The 16,984-nt window shown below is 47.2% G+C and overlaps 1 protein-coding gene across 1 annotated transcript in view; it reads left to right on the top strand.

Moving 5' to 3' along the window:
- The window catches only part of LOC124145552 (coiled-coil domain-containing protein 18-like), a 64,902-nt gene that overhangs the window by 24,305 nt on the left and 23,613 nt on the right, over window positions 1–16,984 (top strand). The window contains exons 15-22 of the mRNA XM_048388896.1: window positions 647–841; window positions 2,192–2,359; window positions 4,700–4,842; window positions 5,393–5,556; window positions 6,938–7,035; window positions 9,436–9,551; window positions 10,025–10,124; window positions 16,758–16,874. Of these exons, the coding sequence (XP_048244853.1) occupies window positions 647–841; window positions 2,192–2,359; window positions 4,700–4,842; window positions 5,393–5,556; window positions 6,938–7,035; window positions 9,436–9,551; window positions 10,025–10,124; window positions 16,758–16,874 (1,101 nt within the window). The remainder of the gene's footprint in view (window positions 1–646; window positions 842–2,191; window positions 2,360–4,699; window positions 4,843–5,392; window positions 5,557–6,937; window positions 7,036–9,435; window positions 9,552–10,024; window positions 10,125–16,757; window positions 16,875–16,984) is intronic.

Here is a 16,984-nt window from a genome sequence, read left to right as displayed (position 1 = left end):
CACGGACACAACAGAGTCAGGAGACGGCAACAGTCTTGTATTAAGTGTGTTTAATCCTTGTACTGTCTTCAGGAGCTGAGTTCCCGGGCACAACAGAGTCAGGAGACGGCAACAGTCTTGTATTAAGTGTGTTTAATCCTTGTACTGTCTTCAGGAGCTGAGTTCCCGGACACAGCAGAGTCAGGAGACGGCAACAGTCTTGTATTAAGTGTGTTTAATCCTTGTACTGTCTTCAGGAGCTGAGTTCCCGGACACAACAGAGTCAGGAGACGGCAACAGTCTTGTATTAAGTGTGTTTAATCCTTGTACTGTCTTCAGGAGCTGAGTTCCTGGACACAACAGAGTCAGGAGACGGCAACAGTCTTGTATTAAGTGTGTTTAATCCTTGTACTGTCTTCAGGAGCTGAGTTCCCGGACACAGCAGAGTCAGGAGACGGCAACAGTCTTGTATTAAGTGTGTTTAATCCTTGTACTGTCTTCAGGAGCTGAGTTCCTGGACACAACAGAGTCAGGAGACGGCAACAGTCTTGTATTAAGTGTGTTTAATCCTTGTACTGTCTTCAGGAGCTGAGTTCCCGGACACAGCAGAGTCAGGAGACGGCAACAGTCTTGTATTAAGTGTGTTTAATCCTTGTACTGTCTTTAGGAGCTGAGTTCCCGGACACAGCAGAGTCAGGAGACGCTGCAGCAACTAGAGGCGCGGGCCACGGAGGGCAACAGTCAGGTGAAGCAGCTGGAGTCAGCTCTACTCCTGTGCAAGGAGGAGATACGGAGCTACCTCAACACCCTGGAGCAGGCCAGGGACAAGTTTGACCGGGAGATCGCCAACAGGGATCAGAGGGTGAGAGGTGTTACAGGCACAAACATCTGGGAATTGGATCTGGTGGATAGGATATATCTTCATACCATTGCATGGTGCTGATGACCCGTGAAGATTCCCGGGTAGAATAGGTCTTCAGCAACCCATGATGCGTGGATCGATGCTCATGATATCAAACACTGGATTGTCTGGTCCAGACTCGATTATTTACTCGTCATATAGCTGGAATATTACTGACCGTGGCGATAAACAACAAACCAACCAACCATGGTGCTGATGACAAGTGCCTTGTCTTGTTAAACAACAAACCAACCAATCAACCATGGTGCTGATGACAAGTGCCTTGTCATGCCAAGTGTTACATAAAGGTGTTGCATAGATGCAATAGTGCTGCCGGGCTGTATATATATATGGCTGCCTGTATATTGCTTCATATCATGAGGACCGCCTCCGTGGTCTTGTGGTAGAGCGTCCGCCCGGAGAGCGGAAGGTCCTGGGTTCGATCTCCGGCCGCGTCATACAAAAAGACGTTGTTGTTACTTGTTGTTACCCTGTCTGGCGCTCGACATTAAGGGGCTAAAACAAGGACTGGTCGGCTCGGAGTCAGTATACTGTGTCTGAGTGGCGTATTCATGTTAAACTGCGTCATGGTATCTCAGTGAGCTAGCACTATAAATCGGCATCAGTCCGGACTAGTACAAGCAGCTACACACACACATACACGTGCATGCACGTCGCTATATAAGTGCAATAATCTTGGACGCGCCGTAAACCCAATTTCACCTCACCTCACCTCATATCATGAGCAGCATCCCCTCCATGAGGGCGGGATGACATCCACTTAACCAAGCCACTGATGCCTATGGTCAGCACTACTGCAGCTGTTGCAGCTTCACAAAGACCCCTTTTAAGATCCGGTTTAGAATTGGTCATCAGCAACCCATTCTTGTCGTAAGAGGCGACTAATGGGATCAGATGGTCAGGCTCACTGAGTGGCTGGATGCATGTCATGTTATCCCATTTGTATAGATGGATGTTCATAATGTTAATCATTGGATTGTCTGATCCAGACTCAATTTTTTACAGACCACTGTCATATAGCTGGAATATTACTGAGTGCAGCCTTAAACAACAAACAATCAAACCCAGAGATGCATCAGTATTTCAGTATAGAGTGAAACACCATTAATATGGACATATGGCCCTGTGAAGAAACTGGTGGGAGGTTAAGGCAGTGCCCATTAACATGATTAATGCGGTATTCTGCAACAAACAGACAAAATAACAATGATGAGCAGAAGCTCAAACAGCTAGACTACAACATGGCTTTTTTTTAAAAAGGTATCTAGTTTGGTTACTTTTGTCGACCAGCTTTCCCGGGCAGAACAAGACTTGAAGGAGACTAAGATGGAACTGGAGGAGAAGACGGAATCCAGCCGTGACATGGACAGGATGCTGATGGAGAGACAGGCCATGCTGCAGCAGAGCTCCAACAGGATCACGGAGCTGGAGGAGACTCAGGCCGACCTCAACAGACAGGTACTTGGACTTGTGTCATTAGGGGTGTGTATAGGAGACTCAGGCCGACCTCAACAGACAGGTACCTGGACTTGTGTCATTGGTGGGGTGTATGGGAGACTCAGACTGACCTCAACAGACAGGTACCTGGACTTGTGTCATTGACGGGGTGTATAGGAGACTCAGGCCGACCTCAACAGACAGGTATTTGGACTTGTGTCATTGATTGGGTGTATGGGAGACTCAGACTGACCTCAACAGACAGCTACTGGGACTTGTGTCATTGATGGGGTGTATGGGAGACTCAGGCCGACCTCAACAGACAGGTATTGGGACTTGTGTCATTGATGGGGTGTATAGGAGACTCAGACTGACCTCAACAGACAGGTACTTGGACTTGTGTCATTGATGGGGTGTATAGGAGACTCAGGCCGACCTCAACAGACAGGTATTGGGACTTGTGTCATTGATGGGGTGTATGGGAGACTCAGACTGACCTCAACAGACAGGTACTTGGACTTGTGTCATTGATGGGGTGTATGGGAGACTCAGGCTGACCTCAACAGACAGCTACTGGGACTTGTGTCATTGGTGGGGTGTACGGGAGACTCAGACTGACCTCAACAGACAGGTACTGGGACTTGTGTCATTAGGGGTGTGTATAGGAGACTCAGACCGACCTCAACAGACAGGTACCTGGACTTGTGTCATTGATGGGGTGTATGGGAGACTCAGGCCGACCTCAACAGACAGGTACTGGGACTTGTGTCATTGATGGGGTGTATGGGAGACTCAGGCCGACCTCAACAGACAGGTACCTGGACTTGTGTCATTGGTGGGGTGTATGGGAGCCTCAGACTGACCTCAACAGACAGGTACTGGGACTTGTGGCATTATACGAAAAAATGAAAAATGGTTCTATGGTTCTATAAATGTAAAACTTGTCACTTACTACAAGTATCTTGGAGTATTTTTCTCAGACAGGTACTGGGACTTGTGTCATTGGTGGGGTGTATGAGAGACTCAGACTAACCTCAACAGACAGGTACTGGGACTTGTGTCATTGGTGGGGTGTATGGGAGACTCAGACCGACCTCAACAGACAGGTACCTGGACTTGTGTCATTAGTGGGATGAACAGGTACCGGGACTTGTTTTAATTGGTGGGCTTGTATGGGAGACTCAGACTGACCTCAACAGACAGGTACTAGGACTTGTGTCATTGGTGGGGTATATGGAGAGTCAGACCGACCTCAACAGACACTGGGACTTGTGTCATTGGTGGGGTGTATGGGAGACTCAGACCGACCTCAACAGACAGGTACCTGGACTTGTGTCATTGGTGGGATGAACAGGTACCGGGACTTGTTTTAATTGGTGGGCTTGTATGGGAGACTCAGACTGACCTCAACAGACAGGTACTAGGACTTGTGTCATTGGTGGGGTATATGGAGAGTCAGACCGACCTCAACAGACACTGGGACTTGTGTCATTGGTGGGGTGTATGGGAGACTCAGACCGACCTCAACAGACAGGTACCTGGACTTGTGTCATTGGTGGGATGAACAGGTACTGGGACTTGTGTCATTGGTGGGGTGTATGGGAGACTCAGACTGACCTCAACAGACACTGGGACTTGTGTCCTTGGTGGGGTGTATGGGAGACTCAGACCGACCTCAACAGACAGGTACCTGGACTTGTGTCATTGGTGGGATGAACAGGTACCGGGACTTGTTTTAATTGGTGGGCTTGTATGGGAGACTCAGACTGACCTCAACAGACAGGTACTAGGACTTGTGTCATTGGTGGGGTATATGGAGACTCAGACCGACCTCAACAGACAGGTACCTGGACTTGTGTCATTGGTGGGGTGTATGGGAGACTCAGACTGACCTCAACAGACAGGTACCTGGACTTGTGTCATTGGTGGGATGAACAGGTGCCGGGACTTGTGTCATTGGTGGGGTGTATGGGAGACTCAGACTGACCTCAACAGACAGGTACCTGGACTTGTGTCATTGGTGGGGTGTATGGGAGACTCAGACCGACCTCAACAGACAGGTACCTGGACTTGTGTCATTGGTGGGGTGTATGGGAGACTCAGACTGACCTCAACAGACAGGTACCTGGACTTGTGTCATTGGTGGGGTGTATGGAGACTCAGACCGACCTCAACAGACAGGTACCTGGACTTGTGTCATTGGTGGGATGAACAGGTGCCGGGACTTGTGTCATTGGTGGGGTGTATGGGAGACTCAGACCGACCTCAACAGACAGGTACCTGGACTTGTGTCATTGGTGGGGTGTACAGGAGGCCCAGGTCACTACAAGTTACATGTGTTTTTATAAATTGTATGTGTAGATATCAAGCCTGGAGCAGCGTCTGCTGAGAGAGAAGGCCCAGTCCATGACCGAGCTTGAGGCGGCCGAGAGGAAGCTGCACCAGGCTTGTAGCGACATGGAGACCAAGTCAGCAGAAGGCACTCATCTCACACAGTCTCTCAGGTCAGTAGGCGTAAGTCAGTACGACCTCAACCCTAAAAAATATTCTTTCTAAAAATCCCAGTATCCACCCTCACCCCTGACCATTTTTTTTTAAAAAGTTGTCCAGATCCTGTAAATCCAGAAACCTTCCGAACCGTTACTTCTGGAAACGCCTGTACAAAGAGACACTAGTTCTAAATCAAGGAAATTGTTTATCCGGACAGTTTCAATTAGAACACTACCATCTGGATTAACAGGGCCTCAGTGTGTGCAGTTGATGTCATAATGATCTTCAGACCGCCCGGAGAGCGGAAGACGTTAAAAGATGGTACTTGTTGTTTAAGGGGCATTAAGGGGCTAAAACAAGGACTGGTCGGCTTGGAGTCAGTATACTGTGTCTGAGTGGGGTATTCATGTTAAACTGCGGCATGGTATGTCAGTGGGCTAGCAGTATAAATCGGGATCAGTCCGGAGTAGTACAAGCAGACAGACGCACGCACGCGCGCGCGACGTTAAACCCAATTTCACCTCACCTCACATAATGATCTTCCATATTGTTACATCACTGTAGGGAGTTGAAAGAAGAGAATCGCCACCTGACTAGTGATCTGTCGTCCCTGGAGCGCCAGCTACAAGAGGAACAGACTGAGAGTGAACAGACAATAACGCGAAATGCCAGGCTGGAGAAGGACAACCGCGATCTGAGGGTGCAGCTGGAGCAGAAGATGGAGATAGGTATGATGCCCCATCAGTCAGAGTGAGTGAGTGAGTGAGTTGGGTTTAACGCCACTTTTAACTGTATTCCAGTAATATCGCGGCGTGTCAGCTTTATGTGGGAGGAAAGCCCGAAGTGATGTTTACAAACCTAGAAACATAATCAGGGCGAACTGTGATTCGAACCCACAATCATAGGTTTCTGGCATGCCCAAGGGATGCAACTCTGTACAGCGAATTGCGGCGCCTCAGACAACTGGGCCACCCGTCCCCCCCACTATCTTTCAGAGGTACCTCTCGTACACCTCAACAACTCCAAGCACTCCGCTACGGTAGCACTGATCCCCAGTAGCCTGTGCTTGTAATAAGAGACTACTACTATGGATCAGGTGTCAGGCTTGTGTGTAATTGTAACTGACATGTTGGACTCAACTACCATATATCGCTGTGTATAAGGCGACCCCACGTAAAAGACGACCCCCCTGTACACGCCTTCAAAATCAACCCAAAATCCTATACTCCGTGTATAAAACGACCTGGAATGAAGCACATCACAAGTGCGCACACAAACCTTATATATGCAATAAAAATATGTTTATCTTGCGTTGTTTTTTTCTACAATGATTGGTCGCATGTGTAACTCCAGCACACGTCGCCATTTTGTGTTTACACGGTACGACACCAAATTGGTGCCCGTAAAATAAAATTCATTTATGAAGTAATAACATATAAGAGACAATGGTGAGTAATTTAATCGCCAATTAACTATGTTGTAACTAACTAGGCTTATGTTTGCTTCACATTCAGCGTGTTTATTCCACAATCACTTACGTGTAGTCCCTGAAATAAAGTTACCTTTTTTGAAAATAATTATCTACAAAATAAAAACCAAATGGAACCCCAAACAATGCTTACTTTCCTATTGCTGAGGCAATCTAGACTTGCCAAATCATTCTAGACTTGAGTTGGATCATTTTTTCGTTTATTCTCTTGAGTCTGGGAGACAGACGAATGTTGGACATTGCTCATAGCATCAGTCACCATTGGGCCCAGATTTGATTATTTACAGTCAGCCTTGATACAGCTGAAATACTCCAGACTGTGGCGTTAAAATAGAAACCATGATCCCCCTGTTGTACCTTTACAGACCACTTGGGCCGATGTTATTTGTGTGTCCCTTCTGTATGTAGGGCAATATATGAAACTGCAGATAGATTCATATGAATGCTATTAAAAATACCTGTTTGTGATAGTTGCCAACAATATTTTGTATGAAATCCCATATTTGTTTATTGTTTGTAAAAAGCCTCCAGTGTTGGTGTTCCTATACTGGGATCTGTCTGCTGTAGGATGCTGCCTGTATTGCTGTGTGTGTGTAAGGTGTTTGGTGTTGTATGTTCAGTGGCGGACATGGAAGACCAGATGGCCAGCAGGTCGGAGGATGCCCAGCAGCAGATGCAGCTTGTGACGGAACTGGAGGAAGAGATCAACAGCTTTAAGGTACGGTCACATCTTTTAAGGCAGAATAGTCCCCGCACCATGCTTGTCACAAGAGCTGATGGAGGAGCTGCTTGTCCCATCTTTTAGGGCAGAATAGTCCCCACACCATGCTTGTCACAAGAGCTGATGGAGGAGCTGCTTGTCACATCTTCAAGGGCAGAATAGTCCCCACACCATGCTTGTCACAAGAGCTGATGGAGGAGCTGCTTGTCCCATCTTTTAAGGCAGAATAGTCCCCACACCATGCTTGTCACAAGAGCTGATGGAGGAGCTGCTTGTCCCATCTTTTAAGGCAGAATAGTCCCCACACCATGCTTGTCACAAGAGCTGATCGAGGAGCTGAAGGAATACTAGATTGTGGTGTTTATGCAGGGATCTCTGAAGGAAAACTAGATTGTGGTGTTTGTGCAGGGATCTCTGAAGGAAAACTACATTGTGGTGTTTGTGCAGGGGTCTCTGAAGGAATACTAGATTGTGGTGTTTGTGCAGGGGTCTCTGAAGGAATACTACATTGTGTTGTTTGTGCAGTGATCTCTGAAGGATTACTAGATTGTGGTGTTTGTGCAGGGATCTCTGAAGGAATACGTGATCGTGTTGTTTGTGCAGGGATCTCTGAAGGAATACTAGATTGTGTTGTTTATGCAGGGATCTCTGAAGGAATACTAGATTGTGGTGTTTGTGCAGGGATCTCTGAAGGATTACTAGATTGTGTTGTTTGTGCAGGGATCTCTGAAGGAATACTACATTGTGGTGTTTGTGCAGGGATCTCTGAAGGAATACTTGATCGTGTTGTTTGTGCAGGGATCTCTGAAGGACTACTAGATTGTGGTGTTTGTGCAGGGATCTCTGAAGGAATACGTGATTGTGTTGTTTGTGCAGGGATCTCTGAAGGACTACTAGATTGTGTTGTTTGTGCAGGGATCTCTGAAGGAATACTACATTGTGGTGTTTGTGCAGGGATCTCTGAAGGAATACGTGATTGTGTTGTTTGTGCAGGGATCTCTGAAGGACTACTAGATTGTGGTGTTTGTGCAGGGATCTCTGAAGGAATACGTGATTGTGTTGTTTGTGCAGGGATCTCTGAAGGTTTACTAGATTGTGTTGTTTGTGCAGGGATCTCTGAAGGAATACTACATTGTGGTGTTTGTGCAGGGATCTCTGAAGGAATACGTGATCGTGTTGTTTGTGCAGGGATCTCTGAAGGACTACTAGATTGTGGTGTTTGTGCAGGGATCTCTGAAGGAATACGTGATTGTGTTGTTTGTGCAGGGATCTCTGAAGGACTACTAGATTGTGTTGTCTGTGCAGGGATCTCTGAAGGAATACTAGATTGTGGTGTTTGTGCAGGGATCTCTGAAGGAATACTAGATTGTGTTGTTTATGCAGGGATCTCTGAAGGAATACTAGATTGTGTTGTTTATGCAGGGATCTCTGAAGGAATACTAGATTGTGTTGTTTATGCAGGGATCTCTGAAGGAATACTTGATTGTGGTGTTTGTGCAGGGATCTCTGAAGGAATACTAGATTGTGTTGTTTATGCAGGGATCTCTGAAGGAATACTAGATTGTGGTGTTTGTGCAGGGATCTCTGAAGGAATACGTGATCGTGTTGTTTGTGCAGGGATCTCTGAAGGACTACTAGATTGTGGTGTTTGTGCAGGGATCTCTGAAGGAATACGTGATTGTGTTGTTTGTGCAGGGATCTCTGAAGGAATACTACATTGTGGTGTTTGTGCAGGGATCTCTGAAGGAATACGTGATCGTGTTGTTTGTGCAGGGATCTCTGAAGGACTACTAGATTGTGGTGTTTGTGCAGGGATCTCTGAAGGAATACGTGATTGTGTTGTTTGTGCAGGGATCTCTGAAGGACTACTAGATTGTGTTGTCTGTGCAGGGATCTCTGAAGGAATACTAGATTGTGGTGTTTGTGCAGGGATCTCTGAAGGAATACTAGATTGTGTTGTTTATGCAGGGATCTCTGAAGGAATACTAGATTGTGTTGTTTATGCAGGGATCTCTGAAGGAATACTAGATTGTGTTGTTTATGCAGGGATCTCTGAAGGAATACTTGATTGTGGTGTTTGTGCAGGGATCTCTGAAGGAATACTAGATTGTGTTGTTTATGCAGGGATCTCTGAAGGAATACTAGATTGTGGTGTTTGTGCAGGGATCTCTGAAGGAATACGTGATTATGGTGTTTGTGCAGGGATCTCTGAAGGAATACGTGATTGTGGTGTTTGTGCAGGGATCTCTGAAGGAATACTTGATTGTGGTGTTTGTGCAGGGGTCTCTGAAGGAATGCTAGATTATGTTGTTTGGGCAGGGATCTCTGAAGGAATACTAGATTGTGTTGTTTGTGCAGGGATCTCTGAAGAAATACTAGATTATGTTGTTTGTGCAGGGATCTCTGAAGGAGAACAAAGCTGAGATGTGCAAACTGGATGACCAGCTCCAAAGGTCAAAGTTTGAGGTCAAGGCCAAGGATGACATGTTGGAGGACCTCCGGGATGCCCTGAAGTAAGTGTTGACATCACCTTTACTCAAAGTGTGAACACCATTTTTTCACATTTATACTTCCATTGACACTGAAACGTATTTTTAGTCAATTCTTTTGAATAAGCCAACAATTATAACTTCACAAACTACCTGTTCAGTCATTAGCATAAAACCTGAAGATAACAGTACGAAATCAGTGACGTGTTTAGCGCAATAATGCAACACAAGGCCCGCCCATTCTATTTAGCCAATCAGGAAACAGTAGTTCATTAGTAGGCATGGCATTATCTTTTTTTTTTGTTTATGGAAAAAACATGCTAAAACAATTGTTTGGTTAGCCAATCAAATGCCATGGAATCACTTGCAATGTGTTTCATCAGTGCTGAGTCTTCTAAATTGTACAGTTCATACTATGCTGTTGCTTATCTATTGGTTAAAGTATATAAGTGATGGCAGACAGATGAATTGTGGGTGATGTGTGTGTTTTGTGTCAGGAAGACCCAGGAGGAGTTGGGGATGATGAGGGAGGAGAATGAAGAGATGAAGGAATCACTTGACACCAGACAGATGGAGCTCAGCGAGAGGGTCGCACAGGTAGGTGTCGGAAATGTTTAAAGTGAGGGGTGAACAGGTAGGTGTCAGGCAACGTTTAATGTGAGGGGTGAACAGGTAGGTGTTGGGCAACGTTTAATGTGAGGGGTGAACAGGTAGGTGTCGGGCAACGTTTAATGTTAGGGGTTAAGAGGTAGGTGTCAGGGAAAGTTTAATGTAAGGGGTACACAGGTAGGTGTTGGGCAACATTTAATGTAAGGGGTACACAGGTAGGTGTTGGGCAATGTTTAATGAAAGGGAAGGGGTACACAGGTAGGTGTCTGGCAATGTTTATTGTTAGGGAAGGGGTACACAGGTAGGTGTCGGGCAACGTTTAATGTAAGGGAAGGGGTGAACAGGTAGGTGTCGGGCAACGTTTAATGTAAGGGAAGGGGTGAACAGGTAGGTGTCGGGCAACGTTTAATGTGAGGGGTGAACAGGTAGGTGTCGGGCAAAGTTTAATGTAAGGGGTACACAGGTAGGTGTCAGGCAAAGTTTAATGTAAGGGGTACACAGGTAGGTGTCGGGCAATGTTTAATGTGAGGGGTGAACAGGTAGGTGTCGGGCAAAGTTTAATGTAAGGGGTACACAGGTAGGTGTCGGGCAAAGTTTAATGTCAGGGGTACACAGGTAGGTGTCAGGCAAAGTTTAATGTAAGGGGTACACAGGTAGGTGTCGGGCACCGTTTAATGTTAGGGGTGAACAGGTAGGTGTCAGGCAACGTTTAATGTGAGGGGTGAGAGGTAGGTGTCAGGCAACGTTTAATGTGAGGGGTGAACAGGTAGGTGTCGGGCAACGTTTAATGTGAGGGGTGAACAGGTAGGTGTCGGGCAACATTTAATGTGAGGGGTGAACAGGTAGGTGTCGGGCAACGTTTAATGTGAGGGGTGAACAGGTAGGTGTCGGGCAAAGTTTAATGTAAGGGGTACACAGGTAGGTGTCAGGCAAAGTTTAATGTAAGGGGTACACAGGTAGGTGTCGGGCAATGTTTAATGTGTGGGGTGAACAGGTAGGTGTCGGGCAAAGTTTAATGTAAGGGGTACACAGGTAGGTGTCGGGCAAAGTTTAATGTAAGGGGTACACAGGTAGGTGTCGGGCACCGTTTAATGTAAGGGGTACACAGGTAGGTGTCAGGCAACGTTTCATGTAAGGGGTGAGAGGTAGGTGTCGGGCAAAGTTTAATGTAAGGGGTACACAGGTAGGTGTCGGGCAAAGTTTAATGTCAGGGGTACACAGGTAGGTGTCAGGCAAAGTTTAATGTAAGGGGTACACAGGTAGGTGTCGGGCACCGTTTAATGTTAGGGGTGAACAGGTAGGTGTCAGGCAACGTTTAATGTGAGGGGTGAGAGGTAGGTGTCAGGCAACGTTTAATGTGAGGGGTGAACAGGTAGGTGTCGGGCAACGTTTAATGTGAGGGGTGAACAGGTAGGTGTCGGGCAACATTTAATGTGAGGGGTGAACAGGTAGGTGTCGGGCAACGTTTAATGTAAGGGGTACACAGATAGGTGTTGGGCAACGTTGAATGTAAGGGGTGAACAGGTAGGTGTCGGGCAACGTTTAATGTAAGGGAAGGGGTGAACAGGTAGGTGTCGGGCAACGTTTAATGTAAGGGAAGGGGTGAACAGGTAGATGTCGGGCAACGTTTAATGTAAGGGAAGGGGTGAACAGGTAGGTGTCGGGCAACGTTTAATGTAAGGGAAGGGGTACACAGGTAGGTGTCGGGCAACGTTTAATGTAATGTAAGTGGTACACAGGTAGGTGTTGGGCAACGTTTAATGTAAGGGAAGTGGTACACAGGTAGGTGTCGGGCAGCGTTTAATGTAAGGGAAGGGGTACACAGGTAGGTGTCGGGCAACGTTTAATGTAAGGGAAGGGGTACACAGGTAGGTGTCGGGCAACGTTTAATGTAAGGGAAGGGGTACACAGGTAGGTGTTGGGCAACGTTTAATGTAAGGGAAGTGGTACACAGGTAGGTGTCTGGCAACGTTTATTGTTAGGGAAGGGGTACACAGGTAGGTGTCTGGCAACGTTTAATGTAAGGGAAGTGGTACACAGGTACGTGTCGGGCAGCGTTTAATGTAAGGGAAGTGGTACACAGGTAGGTGTCGGGCAGCGTTTAATGTAAGGGAAGGGGTACACAGGTAGGTGTCGGGCAACGTTTAATGTAAGGGAAGGGGTGAACAGGTAGGTGTCGGGCAACGTTTAATGTAAGGGAAGGGGTACACAGGTAGGTGTTGGGCAACGTTTAATGTAAGGGAAGTGGTACACAGGTAGGTGTCTGGCAACGTTTATTGTTAGGGAAGGGGTACACAGGTAGGTGTCTGGCAACGTTTAATGTAAGGGAAGTGGTACACAGGTACGTGTCGGGCAGCGTTTAATGTAAGGGAAGTGGTACACAGGTACGTGTCGGGCAGCGTTTAATGTAAGGGAAGGGGTACACAGGTAGGTGTCTGGCATCGTTTAATGTAAGGGGTACACAGGTAGGTGTCTGGCATCGTTTAATGTAAGGGGTACACAGGTAGGTGTCTGGCATCGTTTAATGTAAGGGGTACACAGGTAGGTGTCGGGCAACGTTTAATGTAAGGGGTACACAGGTAGGTGTCGGGCAACGTTTAATGTAAGGTCGCACAGGTAGGTGTCGGGCAACGTTTAATGTAAGGGGTACACAGGTAGGTGTCGGGCAACGTTTAATGTAAGGGTCGCACAGGTAGGTGTCGGGCAACGTTTCATGTAAGGGTTGCACAGGTAGGTGTCGGGCAACGTTTAATGTGAGGGGTACACAGGTGGGTGTCGGGCAACGTTTAATGTAAGGGGTACACAGGTAGGTGTCGGGCAACGTTTAATGTAAGGGGTACACAGGTAGGTGTCGGGCAACGTTTAATGTAAGGGTCGCACAGGTAGGTGTCGGGCAACGTTTAATGTAAGGGTTGCACAGGTAGGTGTCGGGCAACGTTTAATGTGAGGGGTACACAGGTGGGTGTCGGGCAAAGTTTAATGTAAGGGGTACACAGGTAGGTGTCGGGCAACGTTTAATGTAAGGGGTACACAGGTAGGTGTCGGGCAACGTTTAATATAAGAGGTACACAGGTAGGTGTCGGGTAAAGTTTAATGTGAGGGATGAACAGGTAGGTGTCGGGCAACGTTTAATGTGAGTGTCGCACAGGTAGGTGTCGGGCAACGTTTAATGTAAGGGGTGAATAGGTAGGTGTCGGGCAACGTTTAATGTAAGGATAGGGGTACACAGGTAGGTGTCTGGCGACGTTTATTGTTAGGGAAGGGGTACACAGGTAGGTGTCGGGCAACGTTTAATGTAAGGGAAGGGGTACACAGGTAGGTGTCTGGCAACGTTTATTGTTAGGGAAGGGGTACACAGGTAGGTGTCTGGCATCGTTTAATGTGAGTGTCGCACAGGTAGGTGTCGGGCAACGTTTAATGTAAGGGGTGAATAGGTAGGTGTCAGGCAACGTTTAATGTAAGGGAAGGGGTACACAGGTAGGTGTCTGGCAACGTTTATTGTTAGGGAAGGGGTACACAGGTAGGTGTCAGGCAACGTTTAATGTAAGGGAAGGGGTACACAGGTAGGTGTCTGGCAACGTTTATTGTTAGGGAAGGGGTACACAGGTAGGTGTCGGGCAACGTTTAATGTAAGGGAAGGGGTACACAGGTACGTGTCGGGCAGCGTTTAATGTAAGGGAAGTGGTACACAGGTAGGTGTCGGGCAACGTTTAATGTGAGGGGTGGACAGGTAGGTGTCTGGCAACGTTTATTGTTAGGGAAGGGGTACACAGGTAGGTGTCTGGCATCGTTTAATGTGAGTGTCGCACAGGTAGGTGTCGGGCAACGTTTAATGTAAGGGGTGAATAGGTAGGTGTCAGGCAACGTTTAATGTAAGGGAAGGGGTACACAGGTAGGTGTCTGGCAACGTTTATTGTTAGGGAAGGGGTACACAGGTAGGTGTCAGGCAACGTTTAATGTAAGGGAAGGGGTACACAGGTAGGTGTCTGGCAACGTTTATTGTTAGGGAAGGGGTACACAGGTAGGTGTTGGGCAACGTTTAATGTAAGGGAAGGGGTACACAGGTACGTGTCGGGCAGCGTTTAATGTAAGGGAAGTGGTACACAGGTAGGTGTCGGGCAACGTTTAATGTAAGGGTTGAACAGGTAGGTGTTGGGCAACGTTTAATGTAAGGGAAGTGGTACACAGGTAGGTGTCGGGCAACGTTTAATGTAAGGGGTGAACAGGTAGGTGTCGGGCAACGTTTAATGTAAGGGGTGAACAGGTAGGTGTCGGGCAACATTTAATGTAAGGGGTGAACAGGTAGGTGTCTGGCATCTTTTAATGTAAGGGAAGGGGTACACAGGTAGGTGTCTGGCATCGTTTAATGTAAGGGGTACACAGGTAGGTGTCGGGCAACGTTTAATGTAAGGGGTACACAGGTAGGTGTCGGGCAAAGTTTAATGTAAGGGAAGGGGTACACAGGTAGGTGTCGAGCAACGTTTAATGTAAGGGGTGAACAGGTAGGTGTCGAGCAAAGTTTAATGTAAGGGATGAACAGGTAGGTGTCTGGCAACGTTTAATGTAAGGGGTGAACAGGTAGGTGTCTGGCAACGTTTAATGTAAGGGGTGAACAGGTAGGTGTCTGGCAACGTTTAATGTAAGGGGTACACAGGTAGGTGTCGGGCAACGTTTAATGTAAGGGGTGAACAGGTAGGTGTCGGGCATCGTTTAATGTAAGGGGTACACAGGTAGGTGTCTGGCATCGTTTAATGTAAGGGGTGAACAGGTAGGTGTCGGGCATCGTTTAATGTAAGGGGTACACAGGTAGGTGTCTGGCATCGTTTAATGTAAGGGGTACACAGGTAGGTGTCGGGCAACGTTTAATGTAAGGGGTGAACAGGTAGGTGTCGGGCATCGTTTAATGTAAGGGGTACACAGGTAGGTGTCTGGCATCGTTTAATGTAAGGGGTGAACAGGTAGGTGTCTGGCATCGTTTAATGTAAGGGGTACACAGGTAGGTGTCTGGCATCGTTTAATGTAAGGGGTACACAGGTAGGTGTCGGGCAACGTTTAATGTAAGGGGTGAACAGGTAGGTGTCGGGCATCGTTTAATGTAAGGGGTACACAGGTAGGTGTCTGGCATCGTTTAATGTAAGGGGTACACAGGTAGGTGTCTGGCAACGTTTAATGTAAGGGGTACACAGGTAGGTGTCGGGCAACGTTTAATGTAAGGGGTGAACAGGTAGGTGTCAGGCAACGTTTAATGTAAGGGGTGAACAGGTAGGTGTCAGGCAACGTTTAATGTAAGGGGTACACAGGTAGGTGTCTGGCATCGTTTAATGTAAGGGGTACACAGGTAGGTGTCTGGCAACGTTTAATGTAAGGGGTGAACAGGTAGGTGTCAGGCAACGTTTAATGTAAGGGGTACACAGGTAGGTGTCTGGCATCGTTTAATGTAAGGGGTGAACAGGTAGGTGTCTGGCAACGTTTAATGTAAGGGGTGAACAGGTAGGTGTCGGGCATCGTTTAATGTAAGGGGTGAACAGGTAGGTGTCTGGCATCGTTTAATGTAAGGGGTGAACAGGTAGGTGTCTGGCAACGTTTAATGTAAGGGGTGAACAGGTAGGTGTCGGGCAACGTTTAATGTAAGGGGTACACAGGTAGGTGTCGGGCAACGTTTAATGTAAGGGGTGAACAGGTAGGTGTCTGGCAACGTTTAATGTAAGTGGTGAACAGGTAGGTGTCTGGCATCGTTTAATGTAAGGGGTGAACAGGTAGGTGTCTGGCATCGTTTAATGTAAGGGGTGAACAGGTAGGTGTCGGGCAACGTTTAATGTAAGGGGTACACAGGTAGGTGTCGGGCAACGTTTAATGTAAGGGGTGAACTGGTAGGTGTCGGGCAATGTTTAATGTAAGGGGTGAACAGGTAGGTGTCGGGCAACGTTTAATGTAAGGGAAAGGGTACACAGGTAGGTGTCGGGCAACGTTTAATGTAAGGGATGAACAGGTAGGTGTCGGGCATCGTTTAATGTAAGGGGTACACAGGTAGGTGTCGGGCAACGTTTAATGTAAGGGGTGAACTGGTAGGTGTCGGGCAATGTTTAATGTAAGGGGTGAACAGGTAGGTGTCGGGCAACGTTTAATGTAAGGGAAAGGGTACACAGGTAGGTGTCGGGCAACGTTTAATGTAAGGGATGAACAGGTAGGTGTCGGGCAACGTTTAATGTAAGGGATGAACAGGTAGGTGTCGAGCTGCATTCAGTGAGAGAGTTCCACAAGTAAAGGTTCAAATGACATCGCAGTGGGTAAACTCTTTGAAACTGTGACGCTTTTGTGAAATGGGGGGGGGGAGGGGAGGGGTCGGAGGGAGGGGTGTGCAAGAAATGTTCATAGCCACAGATGAAAGAACACATAAAACATATTGTAGAAGCATCACAATACATGAATCATTATTGCAATGAATTGCAACACGAAAGTCAGCCCAATACCCATCACAGCTGGACAGACAGTGCCCAGTGCATCATAACATTTTGACAACAGTTGGAAATATGGACTGGATCAACAACGGATTATTTCTTTACTGGGACCTTCTTTTAAAAATGTTCAAAAACGTTATATAACTGTTGAATTTTCACACAGGTGACGAAATTGGACCAAACGATCAAGGAGACGCACTCGGAGATGGAACAGAGGATGCAGAAGCTGGATGGGACGCTACAGAAATATCAGACCGAGATCCAGGAGAGGACGCGGCAGGTACGTAGCAGACTTGTTGAAAAGTAGAGATAATTTATGGATAACAACTTCTTTATTTACTGTAAAGGCGACGTTTCAGTAACAAACAAAGCAAGTAAAGTGAAGACTCA

The sequence above is a fragment of the Haliotis rufescens genome, unplaced genomic scaffold (genome assembly GCF_023055435.1).
Source record: "Haliotis rufescens isolate VD_foot unplaced genomic scaffold, xgHalRufe1.0.p SCAF_8, whole genome shotgun sequence".
In the NCBI taxonomy this organism is placed as follows: Eukaryota; Metazoa; Mollusca; class Gastropoda; order Lepetellida; family Haliotidae; genus Haliotis; species Haliotis rufescens.
The sequence above is the reverse complement of the archived record's forward strand: the minus strand, read 5'-3'. Positions and strand labels throughout refer to the sequence as shown.